The following is an 18,330-nucleotide window of genomic DNA, read 5'->3' on the forward strand; positions in this document are numbered from 1 at the left end:
GGGTCTTGCCCGATACACTCGTCCGTGGGCCAAGTTCGCTGGCGGATGCAGTTGGTCGGGAGTACATCGGGAGCCATGACTTCGCAATCCGGGTGTTTCTGCTCTTTTCTTCACTGGCTTGGCTTTGGCAGCATCCTCTTTCTACTGCTTATTATTATACTTTTGTTGAGCGCCACCAGAGGCAAGCCTCTGGATGTTTCTTCCTCGCCGTTTCCTATTCCGGTGTTTGGATCTCAGGGTGTGTGTTCGGGTGAAAGAAATTCCACCTGCTTCTTGATTCCAGACGATCAAAATCAAGAAGCGTAGTCCCACGTTGACTGGGGCCACTTATCACTCCCCTCCATTTTGGCATGTGTGTGTGAATTTTTCAACTGTCACTTTTTGTTTTGTTTTCTGGTTTATCGTCTGCGTTTTAGGATTTGGAGGTAAATAATTGATACACCGGAATTATGATGGAAAGCGGCGAGTTTATTTACGTTAATATGCTATATGGTTACATTTTTTAATAATTTTATTCTACGGAGGGCGAAATGTACGCGTTCTCGATGGTGCTGCTTGTCGCGATCTCAGCGCCAAAAAAAAAAAACCGTTGGACTCGCGAGCTGTGCACAATGCGACGTTGCCATACGTGTTTTTTTTTTGGACAATGTTGCCGGTCAGATATTATTTATTAGTGGTATTATACATTATTTAATTATTTTCGCAATCAGCCGTTATTATTTGTTGGCTTTGATACCGATTCGGGCGTCTCCAGGTACATAAAGACACACCCAAATGGGGACCATACGGGGGCGTCACACTATGTATATCTCAAATTTGTGATTATTTAAACGCAATTTGACAGGATAAAGTATACATGTATACAGAGAAAAAAAACAGAATTGCTACTGTGGAAATAATAACTAAGAACAGGAGCTTGTTTTTTTGTTGTTAAATAATATTTTGCTCTTTCTTTAAAGGTTGGCGTCTCTAATACTTTGACCTACAATAGCCTGACGAAACAAGTGACATTTACACCGTACTTCCTGCTCATCAATAATGCTCCGTTTGCCATTGATTGTCAAGAAATTGACAGACCAGGAGATCCTTACACCAGGGTAAGTTTATTTCTAATAACGCATATTATTCGCTATTGTTATTCTTTTATAATATAACATTAATCATGATTAATTTTATTTTATTATTTACATCGCAGAAGCCATTCTCAATTATAAATAGATAAGATTATACATATGCATACATAAGTACATAGGTTTTTTAATATTTTTAACTGATTAAATTGTATTATTTTGAGAGGACTTTTTGTGTTTTTTTTGTGGAGTGAAGTAATTATTGCATATGTCATATGGTCCTACGTAAACACAGTAGTAAAATTACAAAAACATAACTAAACGTCTCACGTGCATTTGAAAAAAAGGAAGCATTCTATTGAATAGTTGTCTTAGCACAAAATTAATGATATGAAACTTATTAGTTGAGATTTAGTACAAGAAAATTCACCATTTTACACACCACATCGTGCATTCTAACATTTATCTAACACGTATGCCTTGATGGGGGATTAAAAATCTTTTTGTGAGAAGTCGAAAGCATTACATAAAATCTGCTGAATTTGCCTCAGTTGACAGAAGTCGTCTTCAATATACTGTCATTTATTAATCTTAATTTTATGGTTAAAATGTCTAATGTTCTGTATGTAAAATTCAAACAACTACTAGAATAAAATTTTTAAGACAGCTCATTGTATTGTGATTTCAGGTTGAGGCGAAATCCAGTAAACCTTTGTGGCCTTTATCGGAAAAAGACAATAAACTGATGAGACTGAAGGCGGTAGATCATCTGGCTGTCAGCGCGCCTTTCATTTACACTGATCAGCACACCTCTCTCCTCAAGTTGGACAATCAGGTAACTGGTAAACTAACCTTCATAGATAGTTAATACTATATAAAGAATTAAAATGATACATTGTTTATTATTGGTACAGTTTTTAATGGTCAATGAAGTCATCATGTAATTCATGATCTTTCAGAACTGTCTCAGTTCTTATATTCGTATCTATTAAACTAATGCCATGCACTTTCTTCAAGTACTTTTCAATAATAATGTAGAAAAAATATCATTCCATAATTTTTTTCCAGTTTGGAGGAATAAATGTGGAGACGCAAGTGAGTGAAGGCGGTGTGTACGTGACGCTGGGTCAGTACAGATCCGGTCTCGCTCCTGCTCTCATTATCAATCATACTCCTTACAGCATCAGCCTTTGGGAGAAGGAGAGCATTAACATTAGGTACGTAACATTATATAGGACGGGCAGCAATTGCACGAAACGGTTTTAATACAGATACCTACACGATGACACATAGACTTAAGTTATGTTAATTATGAAAATATAAACATGCATGTCTTTTTTGAAGTTCTGTGTAAGAAATATAAAAAAACACCAAGTACTATAGTATACAATAAATATTGTATAAAGTTGTCTTTACTTCCTGGCAGGAGGTCTCTCTTTGTGATTTGCCACATTACTGAGGATGGTTATCACTGAAATTACAAGCGTTGTCAACAATCTCCTTCCATCTTGAGCAGTGCTTCTCAAACTTTTTCATACAAAATAAATCCAAGGCTCCACTCCCCAAAAATGTTAGTCTTTAGTGACCTACAGTACTTTATTTAACATTAAGTAGGTACATTTTTATTAAAAATTATTTTAATAATTTTTCATTAATTGCTGTAAAGCAAAAATTAAAAAAAAATTAACTTCAAATTTATTACAGCTGTACCCTGCAAACACAATTTAATGAGAGGAGGGTGAATGCATATTTTACGTAATAAATCAATATCCAGTACAATGTTTGAAATGCTAATTCACAGGGTTTGCTCCAAAGTTTCCGTTGAAAGACACGACCTGTGTTTTTTTTTATTACCAGTAATGATAAAAATGTTGTTTCGCATAGATAGGTATGTTGTCGCAAAAGGAATTCTGATTGACAATGCTGCTTTTACGATTGACGGATATTCTTTCTGTCACCTTATCCAAAATTCTGCAAGACTTTTTTCATTAAATTCGACTTCAAGGGAATTATCTGATCTACTATCAACCATTCGTCTTGAGCTGCTCACGTAATATGATCATATTTTGAAGATTTAGCAAATAGTGTTTTTATGCAATTGTACTTTTGGTATTCATTTAAGTTTGGGAAATAGGTATATGTTGAAAAATCGTTGTGATTCGACAATGTATAACATTTTTAATTGAAGTCGAGAGTGATATTTCATTGGTGGTAAGACAGTCTCAAAGAAGCATAAAAACATATCTGCATCCTCGATTAATACCTTTTGACCACGAAGAAAGTTTTTTAGAAAGCTTGAAGTTTAATACTCAGAATTTAAATGTTGATATCTTTTCTCTATTCAATTCATTTACTAATCCGCCAAATATGAAACAAAACACATCCATTTTTCATCACTGAAGTGGAAGGAAAGATTTTTGTCATAAAGAAAGAGGCGAAGTTCATTACTAAGTTCTACAATTCTTATCTATATTGGATAAAGTGTTGTGATCATGTAAAAATTTGACCTTGAGATTTTGACTGATTTGTATCAGGTATCGTCCAGTGATCACGTTATGATTTTTGTTTTTTCGCGGCTCCCTAGCAGAAGCTCCACGGCCCCCTGGGGAGCCGCCCCCCCCAGTTTGAGAAGTACTGATCTAGAGCGATCCTGTGCTGATCTAGTTGTTTCAGTAATTATTGAGTCAGTCGCTTTCTTCATGCTGTCACTCAATCTGGAAGGCGCAGGCCTTTGCAACCTCCTACCTTTGACACTATTAGAGATCACTCTTCTCTCCTGGCTGCTTGGATCTTTTTTTATCATGTGGCCGAAGAATTGGAGAACACGTCTCTTGCAGTTGGCCGAGACACGTTCTTTAATCCCAAGCTCTACCAGTACAGAGTCATTTGTAAGCCTGGCCGTCCATGAAATGCGGAGCATCCTCCGCCAGCACCATATCTCGAACGCGTCAATTCACTTCCTATCGATTTCTATTAAAGTTCAGGTTTCAACACAGTATAGGGAGATTGAAAATATTACCATTTTAACAAGTCTTTTTTTAGTGGTTTTTGTTATGCTTTTTATGATTTTTCTTAGTTTTTTTAAAAATAAATAATATTGATGTTTATATTTAGGAAAATCGATGGCATGCACAGCATGATGTACACATGGGAGAACCCTGCTGGACCTCGCATCATCATCTTTGAAGGCCACAAGAAGAAAGAAATCGAAAACGACCTGCGAAAGGATGGGCTCGGAGAATTTATGTGAGTAACACTTAGTGTCTTTGTACTTTCGTAATGCCCCGGAAGACATGTGTTCATTTCAAAATTTTTGACATTACATTGTATTGTGTAAAATGAACTTTACGCGTGTCGGAAGCGATGTATCCATACTCGATGTCAGAGTACTAATGCCCCGCCCACTTTCCGCTTAATTTTTAAACGGTTATGTTATACATCTATGATTTATGTTAATATAGGTAGTTACCATTCAAACGGTGTTAACATGGTAAATTTCCACTCAATGCTTACTATATGTTTTTCAGGGTGGGCAATGAGAGTCGAGTGTTCTGGGTGTCTTTCTTGGACGGCATGCAGCGCGTACTGCTCTTCACCCCCGACCTCCTGCTGGCGCACGGGGCGCACACGGCGGGTGAAGCAGGCGTCATTAACACTGAGGTCACCATCTCCATGCACGGCCTTGGACTCTCACTAGTCAATAATCTGGTCCGGCAGGAGATCATGTACATCAGTATTGCCAGGTGAAATAATTTAATTGCATTTCAACTAATTTAAATCTTTCCTTTGATTTTTTAAAAAAATATTATTAAAAATTATTTAAAAACATATTTTACCATTGTAACACTAATGCAAGCCGTTTTCATCTCGGTGTAGCCATAGAAAATATATCTTTGAGCGTAAAAGTAATACGCTCACGATGGTCGAGCGGATAAAGTGTGAACTTATGATGTCGTGAGTCGTAGGTTCGAGTCATGGGTTTGGCAAAAAAATTCACATAATTGTGTTTCAATGTGTGTTTGAATTCAGAGTATGGACCTAATAGATTGAGCAAGTGGCTAACATCCATTTCTCGTAAAAACAGAAATCTGTTAATACAATCTCCACTCTGTGGAGGTCCATTTATGATTTTTTAGGATCAGACATGGTTTGAAAAAAAAGTTTGATGTTTGCTACAAATAAATTTGGCTCTATAGATTAAAGTTTTCTTCAATGGCTTTATTTTGATGACTATTTGAGTGATGATGATTAATTAGATTTTGCATTATCATAATTGAAACTAATTTAATTTTTTTAGTTCGGGCATCATATGGGAGCAGTGCAAATTGGGTTCCCGCCGCTTCAAGTCACTAAGCATAAAAGACACGGCCGTGATGGAGGACGCCTACCAGAGATTCCTCCAGGAGTGCCAGGTGGCCGATGCCATCGTACCCGGTAGAGCAAGACTCGACACTAAGACAGAGGTGATTATTTTGATTGTGTCTCATTTTCCATCTGTGATTAATATGCCATAATATATTCTAACCCGATTTGTAAAGGTTGTTTTTTAAGCGCGATAGAACTTTCAATCAAATCTTGTTTATTCGAAAGATCAATAATACATGGCATTAATATTTGAACCTGATTTGGGGCATATAGCCACCGTGGCTGTTCTTGACAACATGCATTCTGGACGTCGAATTTTGGACTACTTTTTCGAGCACTGCTGGCCGTATATTACGAATAACATGAACAATGTTGGCTACCAAGCCATCAATTGTTGCTGAATTATAAGCATAGACTAGTGCTTTACATAGCCTCACAGGAAATCATCCAGAGTTGTAAAATTGCACAACCTTGGATGCCAATAGACAGAAATCCATTTCTCGAAATCAACTTATGGCCAAATTTTGATATGGCACATAGTGCCGTGCCATCCTGTTGAAACCACATTACGTCCGAAATCGGAAACAGCTGTGATTGTTGATTGTCTATTGCAAAAAGTTATATGACTTATAAATTTTAATTGGTAAATAAAGCATAAGTGCCAACTATAAGTTCCATAAAACATAAAGTGGCTAATATCTCATATTTATTGAGTCATTGATTCATGACCCATATTATATGGCTATCTGGTAGTTTTCTCTATGGCTTGTCTCCACCCGCTCCCTGTATTAAAAGACATGCAAGAATACCCGTGATCGGTCCATTCATCTGGAGGGAGCTCTTCCTTGTCCTTTCCAATCATTGAACTGACCAAATACGACAATTATTTCTATGTTATCATGCTCTCTGCAGGCTATATGGTTGAAAAATTTCTTCCCGGCTCATTTCAATCAAGTAAATCCCTATATATAATAAAACCACTTGAGATTAAGGTAAACGGTGTAACTGTTGGTGGTGATAAACTCTTTCGTTTTAAATATGCAGGTGACACATTGCTCATTGCAAAATCACCAAAACTGATGCTTATCGCAATCATAGGTATCAGTTTCTGTTAATTATGCCTGGAAGATACACATTATCACGCCATGGCAGTGAGTGAACGAGAGCAAGCACCTTAATTAAAACAGTAAAGTAAAATTGTTGTTTATCATTCCAGGTTGACTTCGAGACGATGGAATTACTGAAACCCAACCACCGGCGCCTAAGGCGGACTCTGGCCCCGGGAGTATGGGTCCAGTGGGGAGGGGGCACTCACAAGACGCAGCTGCACGCTCGTCTGCACCGCCTGCAGGCTGACCAGCAGCTACCCACTCCCACCTTCCCTGTTGTGCTGGCTCCCGTGCCACCTCCCAAGAGTGTTGCTTCTTCTCATGGTATGTTTGCATTATAAAGCTGACTCCCCTATTTTCCTTCGCTGTGGTTTTCCAGTAATCGACCTCCGGCACTTTTATATTTTCTCCATGTCTTGTATTAAATAAAATGTCTCATGAAAATAACTCCACTCTGAGGTTTGAATGCTTCATTTTGATTCATAATGAGGATCTGGTGGGTTGAGCGTATGACTGTTTTTTTGTAAAAAAGCCTGTTAAGATAACCTAAACCCTGTAGAGGCCCAAATGTTCCATTAATGCAGCGATTTACAAACTGGGAGGCGCGGAGTGTTGCAAAGGGAGGCGCGAAAAGTTTAATACAATTTTATTATTAATGTAGCCACAGGTTTGCAGTTTGCAAATGCATAGTTTATAAAACGGCCGCTAGTTATAAACTACATAAAAAAACAGTCCCTCCTATAAAAGGTTGTTTGCAAACCTGTCTGAAAAAATGGAGACTAATTTTATAATACCTCACTTCTATACTATTATAATTGTGAAGCGCGCTGCCTATCTCGTGAAAAAATGAAATAAAAGGGTAAAATCATAATGTTGAAATTTGAGGCAAATTTGTTTAGGAACGATAATTTTGTTGTTAAACTTGTATATTTGGTTGATATTTAAAAAAAAATTGAGTGAATAAATCAATACAAGGACCACTAATGCATTCACTGATTTAAAAAGACAAAGTGAAGGCATTTATAAAAAAATGGAGCTTTGGAAATCAAAATTACAAAAAAAATAAGTTGGCCATGTTTCCACTTTTAAATGATTTTTGCTCCAGATGTATTGAAGCAAACAAAAATCTATTTACTGAGTTCTTGGTTAGTTTGCTAATGCACTTTTCACATTATTTTATTAATATGTAGTAAAAAAAGTCGCCTGCGGCCAGTGTTCGAAATAGAAAATTTTACGAACTGGAACGCTCAATATTTTTTCAAAAAATATGTGCAATATTCGATATAATAACTAATACAAAATGTACTTTATAAAACATTTTCATCACCACATTCGCCCGAATCAGTTGTTTGTGACATCAAAATATATAATAATATAAGTTTACGAAATCGTTTACAAAATCATAACATTAATATATGAGGGTGGGTCAATAATTCCTTAGAAAAAAGCATTAAAACAGTTTTTATTTTTGTATTTTTTTTTTATTTCTCAACATAATCTCCTTGGAGCTCAATACACTTGGTTAGACGTTTCTCAATTTTTTTTAAACCGTCAGAAAAATAAGTTTTCGGAAGGTCCTCAAAATAAGCATTTGTCCGATCGATGACTTCTTCATTTGCAAAAAAACCTTGTCCACTTAGCCATTTTTTTAAGTTTGGGAAAAGGAAAAAGTCACTGGGGGCTAAATCTGGCGAATACGGTGGGTGGTCGACCAATTCGAACTTCAATTCTTCAATTTTAGCCATTGATCGTAAACATGTGTGAACACGGGCATTGTTCTGATGAAAGAGGATTTTTTTCCTGTTTAAATGAGGCCATTTTTCTTCAATTTCGTTTTTTAGCTGGTCCAATAAAGATGCATAATAATCCCCTGTTATTGTTTTTCCTTTTTCCAAATAGTCAACGAAAATAATTTCACGTGCATCCCAAAATACAGTAGCCATAACCTTACCAGCTGATTTAACGGTTTTCGCCTTCTTTGGACATGGTTTGTCTTCGCAATCCACTGCTTTGACTGTTCTTTCGTCTCGGGAGTATAGTGGTGTATCCATGTTTCATCTACAGTCACAAAGCGACGAAAAAATTCATCCGGATTGCGTTGCATGAGCGACAACAGGGCTTTAGAGGCCACCACCCTACTGCGTTTATTGTCGACTGTGAGCAAACGCGGCACCCATCTTGCAGAAATATTTTTCATGCCCAATTTGTCATGTAAAATAGAAATGACGCAACTTTTTGAGATCCCTGTAACCTCAATTATCTCACTCAACTTTAATCTTCGGTCACTTAACACCATATCGTGGATTTTATTGATCATATCTGGTGTAGTCACCTCTACAGGACGTCCTGAGCGTGGTTCATCCTTTGTTGATGTACGACCACGTTTAAATTCATTTAACCAGTTATAAATAGTTGCAAGTGAAGGAGCAGATATGCCGTGAACTAAATCCAACTCATTTTTTATTTCCTTTGCTGTTAACCCTTTTATATTAAAATGTTTAATAACAGCTCTAAGCTCAATTTTCTCCATTTTCCATTTTTCCATTTTCCACAAGCAAATTTTTTTTTTAAATGTACGAAAAACACACAACAACCCGACCAATCTGATTGAAACTTCGCAGCATACTGAATCGGTAGTGCCGCTGCATGAAAACAAACCGCTTACAGTACTAGTCGCGCCACTTGTCGGCTTTTCTAAGGACTTATTGACCCACCCTCGTACAAATATAAATATCTAAATGTATATGAATCTACTGTACGACAACATTATTTAGGCGACAACAGGAAGTCGCCCGTGTCACTTATAGAATATTTCTCAATGTTGTCATTTTTTGAGAAAACAAATCCCGCGAAATTAAGTTTTTAATTTATAACAATTCTATTCTCAATAAGTAATTAATTTATAAATCTAATTATTGTTTGATAAGTATCAATAGAAAAATAATTTCACCTCATTACTATTATATTAGGTTAATTAATACAGCGTAATTATTGAATTTGGAAGGAAATCTATCATTGAACCCACATTAACTGATAATATTGCTGCAGGTATTTATGAATTAAATAATTAGGAGAACACAAATTATGACTAAATAAGTAGAAGTGAAAGATATAACATATTCAATATTATATTGATGACATAATCACATTTTTTTATAATTTACAAATGCCGTCTTTTATATCGTATTTTTAGTAAAACTGTTGTAGAAACACATACCTACTGTGAAAATAATTTTCTATAAATTAAATTATATCCACCTAACATTATAAACTTTAAAACAATATGTACCTACTTATCGGTTTAAAAATACAAGAGGACAACTAATTAACTAACCGTAAATACAAATAAGATTAAAATAATTGATAACATCATATGAGTCGTATAGTATCAAAAGTAGATCTGTGCGTTATTCATAATTTCGAGAAAATGACGAAAAACATTTTGTTCGGTTTTTTAGTGTTATGATAGCATGACATATGTTTCTACATTTAGAAATTAGAAATTCAGTTCAAATTCAACAGTTCTACTTTTGTTTCCAAAGTATTGAACAGTTCTAATTCTGAAACCAAGCCCTATTTTCCATCACAATTTTATACCACACAGATATGATTTTGATTCGAATATTATATTGCTAGTCGTACATTATGGTCAAAAGAATAATTTGGCATACTTAGTTAAATTTCGATATATTTGCGACAGTTCTACTTTTGATACTATACGACTCATATGTAAGGTCATCAACACAACTTTTAAAAGTACATTTCCAAGGACACGATATTAAAAATTGATTAAATCAATCATCATGTGAGGTATTCTACACCAGACATATTGGTTTCATCATCACTCGATACTAATTTATTCACTTTCACTACTGCTATCAAAATTGACACTAAAAACTAAACTTTGGTCACTCATAGTCTCACAACATCTATCTTTTATCATATAATCCTCTTCCAAATGTATTGTGTGTTCACATTGTTTTTTCCAATCGTCCGGTGTTATCGTTCCAAAAGCATCTTCTGTTAGCCTTTGCATGTCAGCTGCTCGGCAATCAACATTATTACTTGCAATTCTTCTTTTCACAAGTGACCACATAAATTCTATTGGGTTAAGATCACAGTGGTATGGTGGTAGACGAACTACTGTTGAGCCTTTTTCTTTGATCAGCTCGTCGAATAAATACTTTGGTGTTGGTTTATTTCTATCAATTATTTCTTTTAATTTAGTTTTAACCATATTTTCTTCGAATATAATATTATTTTCTTTCAGCCATTCTTTCATAACGCTTTTTTTATTGGCCATAGTTGGCGGTTTATTTATTTTAACGCTATGGTAAGGGGCATTATCGATAACTATTATAGAATTTGTGGGAATGTTTGGAACAAGGCGTGTTTCCACCCATTGTTTAAAATTAGTTGTATTCATATCGTCATGGTAGTCTCCAGATTTTGATTTAGATTTAAATATTACCAATCCATTATTAATTAACCCATTTTCACTCCCAGCATGTATTATGCATAATCGAGGACCAGCGGATTCGGTTTCAAAACTTCTCTAATATCATCACTATGCCAACATTTATTCATAACATAGGATGCGTGCACGTATGTTTCATCTACATAGAACACAGGACGATTTTCACCATGCCGATTATTTCGCATAGTCTTGAGATATCTACCTCTCCACGCAACTATGTCGTGTCTCTCTATGATAACATTTCTTTTAGAAAGGCTTTTTTTAAATTTAAACCCTAGCTTATGTAACCATCGCCGTAAAAATTCTTTGCTTCCTTGAAAGTCCATGCACTCTCTTAAAGAAACTAGTAAGGTTCGCAGCGTCGGAACTTGTTTGCGGACAGTATAAAACTCCTGCACTTTTTGACGTATGGTACATAAGTCCATACTGTCCAATGCAATCTTATTTTTTCCACGGCGTTTTTTTCCAAGCGTTACGATTTTTGAAGAGGAGGCACTCGCTGTAGTCATTTCTTTCTTAATTCTCGAAACTGTCCTTGGGGATAATCCTGTAAATTAATGATACACTTCCTGTAAGTATCTATATAATTTTAAGCATTTTTGTAAATTTTACATCTCTGTAATAATTGATTTAATTACAATAATGTTTATTCTTGAAAATATTCTTCTTGCCAATTTATTATTACACTGCCAGTGTACTTAAATGATCATTTATACTTAATTATTATACGTCTAAAAATATGAATAAAACATATTACGATACACACAACTATATAATAAACAAACATAATTTCCAGTAATTGGGGAAATATTTCTAGTATTACAACACTGAATTTTGACATACCAGACATGGCCGCCACCCGTGATATGGGCTTGTTTAAGTATTGTATAGGCTCGCCTTTTAAATGCGACTCTTTTTCTTCTTCACAATACATCAAAAGTTTACTAATAATATTTCGAACATCACTTCGTATAGTTTTGGACATCTTTTGAATATAATAAGCTTCAAATTACGTAAAAGATAGATGCGTCAAATACAAATGTCAAAAATGTAATGAATAATTTAGGGGCGTTCCTAATTTGAAACCGGAAGTTCGATTGTAGTTCACAGTTTTGCCACGTAGCCAAGATCAAGTTGCCGGACAATAATTGGAGTAGGAAACATAAAAATACATGAAATAATGGACAAACCAATACAATTTCCCATTGGTTTCGTCAGTAGTTTGAATAAATTATAAATGTGTAACTAAGTGTAGATGGAAACATGAGTGAAGATACCTTGTCGTAATTGATTTTTGGGTTTTTACCAAGTGTACTTCTTCCTTCTTTCCTCGATATGTTATAATATAATTATTATGTTTGATTATGATATCTCTTGATAATGGCCTCTGCACTGCAACTAGCCCGAAACGTCAAGGAAAGAAGGAAGGAGTCCATGCGGTGAAAACCCAAAAATCAATTACGATGACAAACAACCGTGAAAGTCTCAAACAGCCTTTGAGATAGATACAGACAGGACGCATGCTACTTTATTCAAAGCTCTGATTTTTAGTAAATTGGAAATATTTTGATAAAACTATTTTTTAATCAAATCAAAATCCAACATGTACGAAAAAGCAAGAGCATCAAGCATCAAGAACACAGTATGAACATCATAATAAATTAATTTAATAAAATTAGCTACTCAATTAATACACAAGTTTTACGAATGTAGCATTCTTTATTTAATATGCATACTTTTAAACAAACTTAGACCTAGATTCTTTGACTAGCTCTGGTGTGGTGATTTAGAATCAGGTTCACAAAATAAATAAAAGTGTTTAGCCAAATTATTTGTTTTTCTTATTGGTAGGAAGTTGAAATGGAGTGCCGCTGGTTTAAAATTATCTTGTTGCTTAATTCCGTATTTATTAATATTATTTACGGTACTGTTCGGTTATGAGGAATATAGCGGAAAACACATTTTTAAAATAGCCGATATACAGGATTATTTGTTAGGTTAACCTAACCAAACCTAACCTAACCCTTACCTCCTTACGGTACCAATACCTTACGTCCTTCTATAATCTATACCCATAATACCAGGCTAAATAAATGATGTATTTTGTGATTTTGTCTGCACGCAAAAAAACATTGTTGTAATAATATACTATTATATTATCATATTGTCTTATTAAGAAAACGGAAGAGAGCAATAAATCTAAAGGTGCTTTCTTCAATAAAAACTTTTATTTTTTTATTATTAGACACATGGGTTGTCTAGAAATGCATTGTTGGGAAAAAATATTCCTAGCTCGATGTATTTCTAAAAACAAAATTTTAACTTGGCTAATTGTGGCACCCATTTGTATCGACATATTATGTAGCAACAATAATCAGGGATTTTCAACTAGTAAAATCATTGTTTAATAGAAAGATAAGTATTTTATTATGTTTCAAAATATTTTGAACCGGAACGCCAGGCTGAGGCTCGAGAATTTTACAAGACATCTTGCTATCTTCTCGGATTCCACGAGAAGGAACAGTATATTCGAGGATTCCACGAGACGGAACAGTAATCTCGAGGAATTCACGAACTGGAACGGCGCTCCAGGGCGTTCTGCTCCATTCCGAGCGCTGCCTGCCGCGCTGCTTTGTTTCAGGGCTATTAAATATTTTAAATATGTGGTGGTGCGTTGCAATTTGATGTGATACCTATATTATGATGATTGATATACTTAAATGATAACTTCCGTGTATAATTTAGGAAACACTACATTAGAGCACCACACTGCGATAGGAGGGCCTGCTTCAGGATGTGGGGTCCATGATAGAATTTATTTGTCAATAAACGATGATGACTTTGGGTTGACTACTATTGAAATTGATTGTGTTAATAAACAAGCACATTCATCGCATGAAAAACAAATTAATTTAAAAATGAATGTAATTTAATTTGTAAAACCTTGTTTATTTTTATATATTTTTTTTCATTTTTATATTAGTACATTGTTGACTATTTAAAAATCTGTCTGTATTATTTAATGAAATAAAGGGGGCGAGGCGCCAAGATTAGATTTTTTTAAAAGGGAGGCGTAGTAACATAAAGTTCGGAAACCACTGCATCAATGTGTGAAATTGGTAATTTACTAAAGCATTTGGGAAACCTAAACGGATTCATATAAGCTTTTAGAATTACGTACAACGTTTGATGCCGATTATTTTAGCATATACATATTTATATTTTGTATATTGGCCCATTGAAAAGTGGCAGATTATATCAGACTGTGGCCTGTTTTGACGTTTTGTTATACTTTACGTATGATGTACTAGCATTAACGATTTTTTTGTGAATATTCATCTAAATGTCTAAATAATGATGGACAATTGTATACAATTTTTGTTTTATGCTTGTAACAATAATAAAATGTGATTTTGTCTCGGTATAACCCTGACAAATAAGCCTTGTGAGTACAGATTGCAAAAGTTTGATTTGCAATGTGAAATGCCTTGTAGCTAATTTCATTATTAGCAGGGCTTTTTTTTTTTTTAAATAAAGGTGCCGGAACTCACTTCTTCCCAAACTTCTTACCTGCTAATGAAAATTATATTCAAATATCATTTAAAGCAACTTTTCCTATGCTACGAAGCGCATAAAATTAAACAAACAAACAAAATTCAAATAAAAAACTAATGTTGGAAAAAAAAATTGTCAAAACACCATATATTTGAATAAAAGCATATTATAGTGATTTCCGTGGCCCCACATCCTGAAGCGGGCCTCCTACCTATCACTAAGGTTAAAGGCATTGTGGCGCTCTATAGTAGCGTTTTTAAATGGTTTTCGAGGTAAAATTAAGGGTATTCAGTATATCTACAAACATTAACCAATAAATGCAATTATTCAACCACATATTTAAAAATGTTGATATGCCTGTAGGAAATAGCGCCGCAGGCATTTTTTTTACAATTAGAGAAAATTTTTGATGTGCGTTTATCTCACTTATCTGGTCGATCCCCCAGGCTAGAGCCCTGTCAGGCCCCCCCCCTTTGTAGGGACCATGGTGATTTCCAAAGTTCAGTCCAATTTTCGTCTAGCAAAATCGTCTCAATTCCTTTTCTTAGTGTTAGAGTCAATGGCCGAATGTCTTCCTTTGAGTAACCACCGATCAATGTATTTTGAAGGATCGAAAAGTGTTAAAGGTGGTCCGACGAGTTTGATGAACAAAAATGCCGAAACTGTTTTGGTCTTCAACGAAGCTCTTATTGGGGTAATAATTAGATTCATTTGCGAAAATTCACATTCAGATTCACTTGAAGAAATGGTAATAGAATTCAATGCATATATCAAACGCAATAGTTTTGTAAGCGCGAACATTGTTTCGTCTAATTGCTTTTGAAACATTAAACATACCTACCGTGAAAAAGGTGCCGGAACGCCGTTCCACCGCATTACATGACAAAAAAGCCCTGATTATTAGTATAGGTATCTTGTTTCCAACTTCACAATTATATAATATGTATTTAGACTCTTTATATAATATGGAGGTAGGCATTCTTTAATGCCTCTTATTTTACCTTTATTTATATCACAGATTGCCAAAAACATGTTCAATAATTATTGGTGTTTAATTTCAGCAATGAAACCGTTTGTGGAGCTGTGCATAGTGGAGCGCATCATGGAACACACCAACGTGAAGCAGTACAAGTATTTCAAGATTCTGGTGCAAGAGTTCCACGTCAAGATCGATATGGGTCTCATCAACGCCTTACTGGGCATGTTTCCCGAGGAAGAAATCTCCGAAACAGTTGCTGTATGTATTAATTTACATCATTGCACTCGTGAGGCACGGTGTGGTATAGAAAAGTGCATGCTGACCATAGCACATAAGGACAAAAAATGAAATAATTAGGCAGATAATAAACAAGGGTCTGCAAGGGTAATAGAGTTGCTAGATATATTCAGTTCCTGCAGTGCTCTGTATAGTTTCTATCGATTATCAAGTTGTATGCAACTCTGAAGTCAATGAATAACGATGTATGTATATATTTAATTTGTATGATTTACCCAGGATCTAGCGGAGAGTGAATATTTGGTCGATGGGTGATCTATTCAGTTGATAGTCACTTAGATTTTAGTTTAGATTAGAGTTTTACCATATTTTCAGCCGAATATATGTAAATATTTTGTGTAAAGTAGTTGTTATCCCCTTATAATTGAAGGCACCTCCCGAACAACGATAAGGGGCACATTTCAATAAATTTGAGAAATGTCTTTATTTACTTGATTTATGCCACTAGATGACAAGCTCACACCACTAACATCCGCCATCTTTGTTCTGTGTATCGTTGTTCTTGGATAAAGCAGTTTTCTAAACCTTACAGCATCATCTAGGAGTGAAGGATAAACCTTTTCGAAACATTAAAACGTTCATAAGGATCTACTTATCATTGTTCTATACTTAATTCAATATGCAAAATATGTGCCGTTTATCATTGTTCGGAGGGTGCATTCAATTAATGAATTCTGTGACATCCCCTTATACAAATAATTCAAAAAATCACAGGAAGTTTCCTTAATTAAAACTTGTCCGATACGAATTGAATGTTAACATTATTAAGTTACAGAGTAATATTAAACAAAAGTTTAGGCCATAAATTAACAGATGTCACGGTTTTTTTTCTGTCCAGGAGTGAGTAGGCAAATGAAATTCAAAATGATTCAGCTGTTGCACGAATGGCCTGTAGGTGGTAGTTTCGTGTATTAGGTATTTTTTTAAAATTATCTTGAATATAGTAAAACCTTGTTAATAAGAACACGGATAATTCGAAATTCACCGTAATTCGAAATTTTCACGAAAAAAAAGTCCCTTGAACATTATTTTCATATAAAATCATACCCTTAATTCGAATTTCTTAATTCGAAATTATTTCAGAGTCCTGGCATATAAAAATATTCAATAAATCGAAATATAGTACACTATTTCATGAGCCAGTCATTGAAAATTGTGACAGACTTTTCTTAAAACATCATAAATTACTTATAGAAGAAAGTAATAAAAATAATCCTGACATTTATCATGACCCATTAACACACACGGAACCAGAAATTTGGTAGGCACATCTATGTTGACCTAAGAATAAGGTAGTATTTTTTTGAAATACGCCATTTCTATTGGCATTTCCCAGTGGCTAAGCTACAACATACGGCCGTAGCCATAAATTGACAAACGATAAATGAAGTAGGGAGTAAGATCATAGTAACGCGTGTGTTTAATAAAAATACTTTATGCAGTCATCAAATGTTTAAAATAAATATAAAGGATAATAAGGCTTCAAAATTATGTAAATAGATTATCTACAACATTTAAGGAATGTCCAGGATCATGTTTTGAAAATAGCATAAAAGCTCCATTTTGACGTACGCTGAGCATGTGGGCGCCGTTAACGAAGTTCTACTGTAGGTACCACATATTATTCATGAATGAAATTAATTCAATATTCGTGGTGTTTTATTATTTATTTGTATTGCAGGCGGAGCGTTTCAAAGTAGACATTGAATCAGCAGGTCGTCCCCTTGAATTGGTGGTGGCAGACGGAGCAGCTTCCGACCTCAAGCACTTCTATGACCTTCTCCACTTGTCTCCGCTTAAAGTGCATGTTTCGTTCTCTATGGGCGGTGACACTCAACTTCCATCCTTCCTCGGGACCCTGCTCCAAGGATTGGGAGTCACTCTCACCGATATGAATGATGTCTTGTTTAAGTGAGTGTTCAATGAAAACCTTTTTAATAATTCTGGGAAGTCAAATTCAAATTTATTTATTTACATGAAGCAACAAACACTACAAATTGTAAGTTTGAGATGTTCATAAGATGATTTTTTACATAGTACATAAGTATAGATCTAAGAAAAATGTGTGCAAAATCATGAAGAGTATAAGAAAGTTACAATGAGTGAGTTAAATGGACTCTATATTTAGAATTTATAAAATTACATTCATCTAAACCATGGGTGGCCAGCCCTGCTGGGTGTCAACTTGTGGCCCGTGGAGCAGTGAGAAAATAAAAATAATATCAAATGCTACCGCTAGATGTGCTAATTTTGCAAATTGAGATTCGATATTGGCTCAAGATTTCAAAAAGTACCGTGTGCTTTCTGCTGCATTTGTTACGCCATTCTCTGTCAGAAAATTCCATCAGGTTGGTTTGGAAGAGTTTTACAAAACATATTTAGACACGGAGAAATATCCTGCATTTTACAAACATGCTCTAATGATGACTTCGCTATTTGGAAACACTTACACGTGTGAACAGCTTTTTAGTCGGATGA

The 18,330-nt window shown here is 35.0% G+C and overlaps 1 protein-coding gene across 1 annotated transcript in view; it reads left to right on the plus strand.

Annotated features, from left to right (window-relative positions):
* Window positions 1–18,330, plus strand: part of Vps13 (vacuolar protein sorting 13C) — a 103,012-nt gene that overhangs the window by 72,218 nt on the left and 12,464 nt on the right. The window contains exons 40-48 of the mRNA XM_085953718.1: window positions 960–1,097; window positions 1,759–1,905; window positions 2,139–2,287; window positions 4,185–4,316; window positions 4,598–4,813; window positions 5,368–5,533; window positions 6,652–6,868; window positions 15,638–15,813; window positions 17,534–17,763. Of these exons, the coding sequence (XP_085809844.1) occupies window positions 960–1,097; window positions 1,759–1,905; window positions 2,139–2,287; window positions 4,185–4,316; window positions 4,598–4,813; window positions 5,368–5,533; window positions 6,652–6,868; window positions 15,638–15,813; window positions 17,534–17,763 (1,571 nt within the window). The remainder of the gene's footprint in view (window positions 1–959; window positions 1,098–1,758; window positions 1,906–2,138; window positions 2,288–4,184; window positions 4,317–4,597; window positions 4,814–5,367; window positions 5,534–6,651; window positions 6,869–15,637; window positions 15,814–17,533; window positions 17,764–18,330) is intronic.

Source organism: Rhyacophila brunnea, unplaced genomic scaffold (genome assembly GCF_057557595.1).
Source record: "Rhyacophila brunnea isolate RB1 unplaced genomic scaffold, BYU_Rbru_1.0 scaffold_10, whole genome shotgun sequence".
NCBI lineage: Eukaryota > Metazoa > Arthropoda > Insecta > Trichoptera > Rhyacophilidae > Rhyacophila > Rhyacophila brunnea.